At 43.4% G+C, this 11660-nt stretch overlaps 1 protein-coding gene across 1 annotated transcript; it reads right to left on the bottom strand.

The window, feature by feature from the left end:
- LOC306750169 (cytochrome P450 2K1-like) lies at positions 1-7771 on the bottom strand (the record flags this gene model as incomplete). The annotated part of the gene is given in 12 exon segments (XM_079233564.1): positions 1-129; positions 240-384; positions 1048-1184; positions 3426-3555; positions 4662-4842; positions 4941-5082; positions 5378-5548; positions 5858-6018; positions 6292-6441; positions 6602-6673; positions 6676-6763; positions 7763-7771. Coding segments are annotated over 12 exon segments (1515 nt in total).
- Positions 7772-11660: the final 3889 nt, after the last annotated feature.

Here is an 11660-nt window from a genome sequence, read left to right as displayed (position 1 = left end):
TCAGGTAGGAAGTAGTTTGTTGCCATGGCGAGGATTGGGGGCTCCCGTTGGGACACCGGGGAACGGCCCACTGGACCCAGCGACGTCAATGTGGGAGTACGGCAAAGGGCCGTTAGAATCCACGCCATGCTGCGTAAGAAATAAAGAAACAAAAGTAATACAAGTTAATCACTGCAGTCCACATTGTATTGTTCACACTTATAGATCAATAACAGCTCAGTCTGACGATATGCGAGCGCCTTGTCGAGCCCCGCGGCCATGATGAGGAACGCTGCAAGGGCCTGATGTCCTCGAGGTGTCATGGAGGACGGCAGGTTGTTGCTCTGCAGAATGTCCTCGTACTCAGACTTTCCCTTGTGGAAGTCGTAGTCCTCTCGTCTGATGCTGGATACGCATGAGAGCGGACGAAGACCAAGAGTTAGTTGTTGGTGTAAGAAATAAAGCCTCAAATCACCATGAAGCAGTCATGCTGGAACTTATTGACTGTCAAAATGGCGTCATCTGCTTGGCAGCCCGAGGTATTGCAGTTACAAAGACTATGCAAGATGTGTAGAGACACGGGTGGAAAATAATGTTTACATTTTTTAATTATCAGCCAATCATTTCCAATACATTATTCCCTGAAAAAGGCAAAAGTTATGATAAATTAATATAGCGAGATAGCAAATGTATGTTTTAAAATGGTTTGACCCAAACACTCATAATGATATTAAATAGAGAAAAATGCATGCAACTCTTGGCACTGGGGGAAAAAGTGTCAAATGTTGCACACAATTATCTTCACAAGCTTTTAACTGCATCCCACCATCTTAAACAGCAGTTTGTTCAGTTACGGGGAAGATGTGAGGTCATGATGACAGATTGTATAGAAGAATGTCTTATTTGGTGTTTTGCATGAAAGACAAGATGGCGACAACCCAAATGCAAAACTCGAGGCTTCATAGAGTCTATGATCAGTTCATCCTTGAGTCCAGGGGGACATTTGTGCCAAATTTGAAGAATCCCCCCTCGAGGCTTTCTGGAGATGCTGTGTTCACGAGAATAGACCGGATGCCTCCGGCCATGACAGTCGTGGAGGCATAACAATGACCTTTCACCGTTAAATTGATCTCTATAGTTTTCTCACCTTTCTGCCACTGAGCAGCGTTCCCGTTGCGATGGGCCGGTCCGTTGTCCATGATGATCTACGCAGAAAATGTACAAGTGAACTTGGTACAAACAATGAGTTCTACAGCGGAGAATTCTTTGTTATTTAAAAGTTTTAAACATCACCATCTCCCAGTAAGTTGCAGTACTTACAGAGTTTTTTTTCTTCTTTTATTAAACATTTATTTAATAATTACAATTTCATAAATTGACAGTAGCAAACAGCAAAATACATTCGTTAATCCAACAAGTCCTTAAAATGGCGCCGTGCCAGCGGCTGCCTGTCACAGTAGCTGCCTGTATGTTTTTTATTTTATTTTGAGCTAAGGAGAGTCCAGCACAACCTGAAGGTGAAGCTCAGGGAGGGCAAGGACTCCTACAGGAGGAATCTGGAGGCCAAACTCCAGAAGAACAGCATTAGGGAGGTGTGGACCGGAATGAAGCAGATTACTGGCGTCAAGGTGGGAGGGAGACAGTCAGGGGGCTCCCTGGAGAGGGCCAACGAGCTAAACTGTTTCTTCAATAGGTTTAGTTCACAGCCCTCATCCGTCTCCTCCACTCACCACACCTCCACACCTCCCCTTCTTCCCCCCCCCCCCCCCCTGCTGAGCTGCACAAACACTGAGCCCTCAACATCCAATGGCTATTCCACTGAACCCTCAACAACAACAATGGGCTCTTCCACCCTCCCCCCTCTCTGTGATGACTGACCAGGTGAGAAGACAGCTGGAGAAACTCCACCAAGGCAAAGCTGAGGGACCTGATGGCATCAGCCCCAGGGTCGTAAAGACCTGCGCCACCCAGCTGTCTGGTGTCCTGCAGCTCTACAACCTGAGCCTGAGGCAGGAGGAGGTCCCGGTGCTGTGGAAGACGTCGTGCCTGGTCCCTGTCCCAAAGAAGTCGATTCCATTCATCCCCACGACTACCGACCGGTTGCCCTCACCTCCCATGTGATGAAGGTGCTGGAGAGGCTGGTCTTGGCCCACCTCCGACCGCAGGTGAAATCGTCGCTGAACCCTCTGCAATTTTCCTGAGGAAGCTTCGATCCTTCAATGTGTGCAGCAAGATGCTGGAGATGTTCTAGCAGTCGGTTGTGGCCAGCGCTCTGTACTTCTCCATAGTCTGCTGGGGAAGCAACATTGGAGCCGGTGACACCAACAGACTTAACAAGCTAGTTTAGAAGGCCGGCTCCATCATCGGCTGCAAGCAGCAGTTTCTGGAACAGGTGGTGGAGAGGAGGACTCTTTCTGAGTGTGCGTTGCCGTCTCTTCCTCTGGCTCCCTCACGCCCCCAGCCTCCTCACGTCAGATGGGCTTGTTTGTTGTTCTTTTAGTAGAACAAACCTGGGAATGTTACGAAAAGACTTAGAAGGGAAGGATAAAGATTTAAAAAGCCAGAAGGTCAAAGTCAAAGACTTAGACTAAATAGAGAAACATAAGAAATGTTTAATGTTGTGGGAAAAATAAGTTGAATGTATGGATAGAAGGCAAGCGGCTAAGGAATTGACGTGTTTTAAAAACCTCAATATCTGAGGAAAAAGATCCAAAATGCTTTAAAACCACATCACCCATTTGCTCTTCCTGTCATGTATCCGAGTCTTACAGGTGCTGGGGACCCTCCCGTCCGCACATGTATCGTCCTCCACAACAACCACCGCCATCGGCTCGTCCGCAAGACCAACATCACCATAACACCTGTCTACACCAAAGACACGCCGAGGAAGCAGCGCAAGCAATGGCAGCAGAGGATCTAAGAGCTAATCAGCTCTCTGATGTGGCGAGAGCCAGGCGTTTCCCATCATGCACTGGGCCACGCAGTCGTTGGAAAGCAACTGCGGCGGCTGACTCTGAAATCAACGGCGACTTGATCTCGTGAGAGTATCGTTGACCACGTGTGCATGACGTCAGAGCAAGTCGGGAGCAAGTCGGACACAAATCTAAAATGACCACACAAATCAACTGAATGTTGAATCCAAACGGAGCAGATTTACTTTTAGAAAACTGCAAACATTTCCTTCACAATGCAAATTAAAAACATATAAAACAAATAAACTATTTACATTATTTACACAATTGGATTTTTTAAACTGTAAAAATACACAAACCAAATTGTCCATTTATTTGCACACGTCCATCAGGAAGTCACTGTGCATGGTGCCACAGCTGGTAGCAGTTCTTTTTGGAGTTGGAGCAGAGAGGAACATTGCACTTCCTGTAGATCACGGATGTCTTCACCCTGGGCATTCCAGCATCAAGGCACCTCTTGCAATGCTTCCTAACCTGTGTTTCCTCGCTGTCGATATACACGGGCATGCAGGTTGTGGAGGGTGGGGCAAACTCCAGCATCTCCTTGGCCAACTGCTCCCTAAAGGCCTTGTGGGTGAAGGGCTTGGTCTGGGTGGGGTCCTGCCTCAACTTGAACAGTTGTGCAAGAGATAACTGTTCACGGCGGCGATGTCCACAAAGTGTGCGCCAAACAGCATCCCGTCGTGCGCGTATTTATGTATACGATATCAGACAGCAGGCCTAGGTAAAAAATACACGGCCTGCCACTGAATTGTGATACTTAATATCTGCCTTTACGTTGTATGTGCTCGGCCAAATATATTATGCTTTCTTATAATTTACCATTCTTTATCCATGTAATATTGCTCAGCAGACTACAGTGCAGGTTGATTTTTCTTTAAATAAAATGAGTTAATTCACATTCAATTAAGACTTTTCAGAGAACACATTTGTGTTTTGAATATCCAAGAAAGCGTGCAAACAAGTAGTAAGTTCATGGATATTGGATGGTGTAAAATATACTGATAGTGTGCTCCTAGACCTGTAAATCAGCTAGAAGATTTTTAACAAACTAAAAGTTTGACACTGAACTCAATCTCACAGGTTTTTAGTTCCAAAAAACATCTTTTAGTCAAAGAGCCATCTTTAGATATTCACAACCCTTTCAACAGCAGAACAATAACAGGAATTAAATTACCTTCTTGGGTGCTTTTAGGTAAACCGATATCAAATGAATGGTCTCTGCTGTTTGTCCATCAGCCCAACCTGTTTAACTTGAATATTCTACCCCACAGACTCACGCACAGAGTTGTAGTTCCCCTATTTGACTAAATAAACTGAGCTGCTGATCGCCAACCTGAAGACTGCACCAAGGAACCATGTGCTAAATAAAGTTAGCCAGAGGAAGCATTTGGGTTGACGATCAACTGACTAAATCATAGTTTGAAACCAGTTTTAATGTATTTTTCCATTTATCAAGTCCTTAGAATGATTCCTTTTTCATCCAAAAACATTGAAGAAAACAGTAGGTCCAGTATTTCCACGTACTAAAGAGGCAAGTCTTCATTTATTTATAGTGGGCTAATGCATGTGATTTCTGCAATTGTATGCAATATAAAAAAGTAAGCCCTCGACAAATTACTGTCTGTTCAGTATGTTCTGCTGCATGTGAGGGAGTTGGGCACATACAGTTACAGTATAACGCCGTGCTTCAGCTCTCTTCCTCATTGCCGACTGACGGCACACAGCTCATGAGGTGAAGGGCTGAGGGTGAAATCCACAACTGGAGTCAGATCCAGTTCCTTCTCTTTAACTCCAGGTGGAGGAGTGAAATGAAAGCGCTGGAGGAGGGAGGTGAAGAAGATGAACAGCTCCATTCTGGCCAGACTCTCCCCTAGACACGCCCTGCGACCTGCAAGAACGAAAAGATTTGCAAAAAGTTAAACTGGATCATACTGTAAAAAAATTCTGTAATCCCTAAAATACAAAATCCTGACAAAGTTGCTGTACCTGCAGAAAAGGGCATGAAACCCTCTTTCCTGATAAATTGACCCTCCCTATCCAGGAAGTGGGAGGGATTAAAAGAGTTTGGGCTCTCCCATTCGCTCTCATCATGAAGGACAGAAGTAAGAAGAGGAAACACAGTCGTCCCCTGGAGGCGAAAGGAGAGAGCAAGGTGTGTAAAGTCTCAGAATGAAAGCACTTTTTTAGCAGTTGATTAACATTATATTATGTTTTAATGTTATTATTGTTTTTCCGCAATCTATCGAGTGATTTTATTGTTTCATCTATTGTACTGTTTTATCAGTGTTTACATTTGACCTTAGTTCGTCTTCTTTCGTTGGACTTTCTTTTATATTGCTTTTGTGGGCTTTGTCTGTCAAATCACTTTTGTAAAAAGGTTCTATATAAATAAAGTTGTTATTTTCAATAAAAAAATATTAGACCTCTTTGATGAAGAATCCCTGGAAGGTGACGTCTCGGCTGGTTTTGTGAGGAATGGCCATGGGGACAATGTTGGCCAGTCTCTGTATCTCATGGATTACAGCATCAGTGTATGGCATGTTCTTCCGGTCCTCTACCTGGATCTCATGGCTTCCTACCACCCTGCTCACTTTCTTGTATTGTTTGGACGCTTAAAGTTGGTCCCACTGCACACTATGTAAAGATATAATTGATGTTTACCCAAGCCTTAATAAAAAAATGCAGAGTACGGGGCTAAATCTTGTGAAAAAGTCTGCAGACAACACTCAGCCTTCTGTTGGACCATAGAGATGTATATGAATCTACCGCTATAAAATGCAGCTGCTCCATTCTACACAACCTTTCCCAGCTTCGTCAGCTGCCATTGCTTGTGGGCAATCCCGCAAAATCCAAAGCAAATATGAAGCTAAAAATATTTGTCAAAAAAAAAAAATGAAGCTCACCTGGATTGGTGCAGAGCCCACAATGCGTATGCTTTCGTTGGCTCTTCTCACCATGTTTTTAAATCGGGGGTCGTTGTATTCAAACCTGCTGCCGTACACAATAGCGGAGATGATATTGGATGTTGCATGATTTACCGGGCATGCTGCATTAAATGGTTTCCCTGGGAAATGGCAGTGATGAATAAGGAAATTATGAAGACGCAAGAGCAAAAGGAAAAGTGCCATCTTATACCGTTAAAGCAAACCTCACCATGACTAACACTGGCCACAAAAAAGTAAAATATGGGGCATGATTTGAGCACAGCGTACAACAAGAGGTGTCCTGGTATGCAAAACAACAAACCCTGTGGAGGAAGTGTCACTCAGCATTGAGATGTGACTTTTGTTATGTGGTGTAGAACGACTTGTCCCACTTGTATGTTTTAACACCATACCTTTGTAACTTTCAAACACTTTGATCAGATGGTGGCATTCCTCCAGGATTTTATGCTCTGAGAGTCTTTTGCCCATTCCAAAGTCTCTGAGGGTGCTGAGGGCGAAGCGTCGCATCTCTTTCCACGATTCTCCATTTGCAAACACAATTCCTATCAAGCATGACATGCACGTTGCATTTAATCTCTACTAGTCATGTGGATATCATGAGAAACAACACTCATTAGTGATCAAACACAATGTGTTTTGTTCTGTGCTAAAAAAAAATAAAAAAAAACTGTATATTAAAGAGTATGTAAAGGTATATCATACCATGACCTTGATTCATATCATAAAAGATAGGGGAGATGTCCCTGCCTCCAAACTCTTCTGCATAGCTGACAGAGCCTCTTTGACTGCCTTGCAGCCAGCCAGGACCACCACTTTATTGGTTCCAAAGTACACCGTAAACACCGACCCATGCTTCTTTGAAAGCTGTAAAAAGAAAAAAGAAGAAAAACAGATGTATATACATACACACACTTTGGATTTTTTTGATTATTTAATTTTCTTAAATGTAATATGTTGTAATATCTACCATTTTATTTGATTGTATATATTGAGTATTTTTCATACTTTATATTCTTATGTTTACTCTGTAACTTTGCTTGGTGCTGCTACAAACACACTTCCCCCTGGGGATGAATAAATATCTATCTATCTATATTCCTATGGAAGCCCATTTCATAATTTCGACTTTCTATCTCATGATTTAGATTTTCTATCTCATAAATTTCGACTTTCTTTCTCATATGCAACAGCTGATCACATTATTATTATTAGTATTGCCGTGCTGCAGGCTGAAGTATGCAGGCAGCAGAGAAGGCGTAGCAGGTCCTTACGGCCCACCACTGGTCTAAATACATAAATTCATAAAAGGCAGACACTTTTGCTTCTTCCTATTGTTTTCATTGAAGCAATATTGCATTTTGTGAATATGCATCACATAAGAGACCATCAAGAAAAAGATAAAGATGAGACTTATCTTGAAAATGTCCTATTTCTTTGCTGACATCATTGAAGGCCTTTGCTGACAGTACATTAATTTGACTAGCTAGTCAAATACAATGGAGGCAAGCAATTTAATGGAGAAAACCATATGATTAGAATATATTTAACAGTATTCTAATGCCAGTTGTAGACACGGTGTGTAACTGTTACTAGTACAGGAACTAGAGATAGGCAAACGATACCAGAGCTCCGAAGCTTGTGTCGGTAATGAACCGCCTTGTGTTGGCGCAAAGTGTCGGAGCTTGTATCAAATGACAACTGTCACGTGACCGGTGACGTTCGAAGCTGGTGCTTCACGAAGCGTTTCATTAGTTTGATACGTTTGACAGCTTGAACGTGTTGGCGCCTAACTGCTACATATGATGCCTCAGTGTCAATCAACAATGTGGGTTAAAAATTCAATGTTGCACAAAACACTGCCACTTTCCCCATGCCAATAAGGAATTTCCACTGCCACTTCTATGAAATCCTACATCACTAATATAAGCTATAAAGGACAAATACTATTTATAAATCTGTTGGCATAAAAAAATATACAAAAACGTGATGTATTTTAAATGGCTCTTTATAGTTTAGTGGGTTACACACATGCAAATTAACCTTCTCTGTTCTGTGTGGAGGGGATCGAATCCCATAATAAACACGTCGTTTCATATGATTGACCTGCATTTAGTTTTATTGCAATGTAAAAAACGACAGAAGCAACATCGTTAATGGTTGTATGTAACATCAAATCCGTGAATGAACACGCAGCTTTAATTGACTTGTACTGCAGAAATGTGAGATTGAAACATTGAGGTGTTGTAGTGCTTCGGTCACACTGTTAACCGGCTGCTTTAATTCCAGTCTGCTACCAGATGTGGCTGTTCTTCAAAATGAAGCCCCAAAGCTTTGAATCCTTTTCGGTACAAATAGAAGGAAAGCCTCAACGAAGGCTTCATCCGCCCATCCCTAGCGCAGGTTCGACACCGAGAGAGGAGCGATCATAATCAGGCACAATGCTGGCGCGGTCAGCTGTAACACACAAGCAAATCTGCCCGGGAAGATGTGGAAGTGGATGGGTTTAAATAGTGAGGTACTGATGAGGGCATGTGCTGCAGGTGAGATGGGCGTGGAGCACCAGGTGAGGGGAATGAGAGCTGATGCAGAGTGGGAGGAGCTGCAATGACAGGAGAGTTATAAGACAGGCAGGTGGGGGTGAAAACAGGCACTGATGTAGTGAACTGCATCATACAGTGGAAAGTGCTTGCTGAGACTACACAGGGTGTGGTAGAAGAGCAGGGGGCCGACGAACAGGTAAGAACAACTAAAGATCACATGATTGAGGTCAATTAAAGGTTTTTGTCTCAGTTTGACTTTTCTTCATTAAGTGTGTGTAATGCTGAAATGTGATATTGCACGACAAAGGAACAACAGCCTGAAGGCGGAAAAAAGATACACTGTGAGCTTGATAGGTGAATGACGGGTCAAATATTGTTTGAGTGACATTATTTAAAGGTGTGACTTCACTGCCTGAGGAATAGAATTGGGGAAATGCAGGGACTTCCCTTGAGTCGGTGATTGACGTGTGTGTGTGTGTCGCCATCAAGTCTTGGATATGTAGCCTATAAAGGCTTGGGAATATATTAGAGACACAAGGCAGTCATTTTGCATTTGTTAAAGCAGCTTTTCATTTCAGTGTACAACAAAAACTAAACGGCAATTTGGAATATCTCTTCCAAAGAATGCAAACACAAAGTAAATACCATAGCATAATTATACTATGTCTGACTAGACATTCAGTTTGGTTAATTAATTCTAGTTATTATAATCTATCTGCCCTTTCTCTCTCCAACTTTGTAAGACTCATAGCAGAGAGTTCTCTTTTTTTAAAGAAAAAAGACATGCAATATCTAACTTGATGGCCGTTCCTAGCATTTCATTCACAAGACTCCTGTATTCCCAGGTGGTGTCACAGCTCTTGGAGATTCGTCTTCTGATCATACGACACAAAGTAAGTAATTAAGTGCAAAATGTATCGTTTAAGTCCAGCTTTGCTTATTTGAACCAGACAATTACTCGAGCAACCAGGCAGCGCTTGTGACTGGCTCTACATTGTTCTTGTGCTGCTGGCATAATGTTTTAATACTTTTAATCAGACTAAATTGATTTTGTAATGCTAATGTGCAACTCATTCAAAACAAACCACGATTTACTGAGTCAGGAATCAAGTGCGGCTCTCCACTAACTCATTTACTGACCACTTGCCCCGCCTACCTGCTAAACTAGCCCTGTTGTGATAAAGGCATCTCAGAGTTGTTAAATGTTGTACATAGTCAAACCTCCCATCTTTATTTGGTAAAGTCTATTGCGTAGCACTTTCAGTACATTCAAACCCAGGTAATACAAGTGGATACCTCTCTCTCACTCGCAGGATGACTCTTCTCAACTACCCTGTTCCAGAGTTGGATGTCACCTTGGAAGAACTGAGCCGTGTGCTGCAGCTCACTTTAGGTCCTGACCTTTACCCAGAGTTCAAAGCTACGCTGGGGCAGCAGAGGGAGCTCCTTCAAGAGGCCCAAGAAAAATTGTCAACTGTTGCTTCAGGCCAAGAGAATTGGGTGACTGAGCAGTTCAAAAGAGGTCTGCTGTCTTGCGCTGAACCCCTGCCCACCTCCACTGCCCTCCCTGTGGTTCTTCTGCCTTCAAAAGCAAAGGAATGTACCCAGCTGGGGAGGGCAGCCGCTCTCCTTTGGGCGGCTGCAAAGCTGTACAGTGAGCCCATGTTACTGGAGGGCAATGTGCCCATGGAGCGCACGCAGCAGTCTGAGGTATTCGCTGCCAGCCGGATTCCTGGAAGCGGTCAAGATGAGATTAAGGTAAGATTACTGGTGAGACAACTGGGAAGATTTAAACACAATGAAAAGGTTATCAATTATATATAAATAGGCCAGGTCTGCTCTATTTCTAATCTGAAGCCTTGTTATCTCCAGGTCTACCCAGATAGCCTCCACGCCATCGTCACCTGTGTTGGGGGAGTGTTCCCTGTTGACATACTGGTGCGTTCCGGCAGTGGTGGGCCGGTTTCTGCTCGACAGTTCATTGACATCTATGACCAGCTGGTTCAGGTGATGGCGCAACCCAGTGCAGGCAAACGGAATGATCCCTCCATCATTTGCAGCCACTCGGCTCTGCAGCGCAAAGTCTGGGCAGCCACCAGGGAAGAGATCCTGGAGCAAGGAGGGGATACAGCGGCATCACTGGGGCTGATGGAGAGCGCCGTGCTGACGCTCTGTCTGGAAGACTGTAACGCACCCTCTGAGCTGGCTGATATCCTCAATGCAGTGAGGCTGGGGGGAGGAGACGACCGCCCATGTCTGAGATACTATGATAAGGTATTTGATAGATCTTAAAACTGTGTACACCATTACCTTTAATTTCCACTTTAATGTTGTATGTAGAGCTCTCATTTGTCTTCACAGATAGCAATACCGTGCAAACTTAGAAAAATCAACTAAATTTACCAGCAATAGCTAATATAATTTCACTTAAACATATGTTATTTCAGAACAGATAAAAACAATGAAAGAAACCTCAAAAGAAAGTCATCACACCAGCCAATTAAGACTCAAAGCAAGATGTAAACGATCTGAGACCGTACAATATTCCATATGTGTAAAATCTCAAGTGAAGACAAAGGAAAATCCATTTAGTGATCGCTAAAGATCATTGAGCACTATCAAATTAAACTCTTTTTTTCGAACAGATGGTGAACCTGGTGGTGTTCAAGGACGGCACAGCTGGGATGGTGTTTGAGCACAGTGTTGTGGATGGGATGGTTGCAGGGCTTGTAACTGGGTATCTGTACAATCTGTCTGAGACTGCTGACTTGAACATGGTCTGGACTGACACAAATATGAATGGGTCCATCACTGTAAACAATGTAAATTCTGTTGGTCCAACTTCCCTAACATTCCCATTGGAAGTATATAGCCCCAACTTAAGCATTTCTTTGCAAGCAACTCCTTCAGTTATCACATTTGATGTGTCTGCCTATCCGGATATCTTTTCTACTCTCAGAGGGCAGAGAGGCCTCTATGATGCTTGGATCAACTTTTCTTTGCAACTTTCCCTGAGACAGACTTTTGGAGACTGTGCTGCCAATCTCATGCTTGTCACACCTACCCATGTCCGTCACTACAACCATGGCCGTTGTGATCCCACGTACTCCATAACCAAGCATTCCCACAAGTTAGTAGGTGAATTGGCATCTTGCATTGGCTCAAATAACACAATCCAATACACGGATGAACTTGTGCGATTGTTCAATGTTGCCTTTTTG

Source organism: Taurulus bubalis, assembly GCF_910589615.1.
Source record: "Taurulus bubalis genome assembly, chromosome: 17".
Taxonomy (NCBI): domain Eukaryota; kingdom Metazoa; phylum Chordata; class Actinopteri; order Perciformes; family Cottidae; genus Taurulus; species Taurulus bubalis.
Note: the sequence above shows the minus strand (reverse complement) of the source record. Positions and strands in the feature narration are given on the sequence as shown.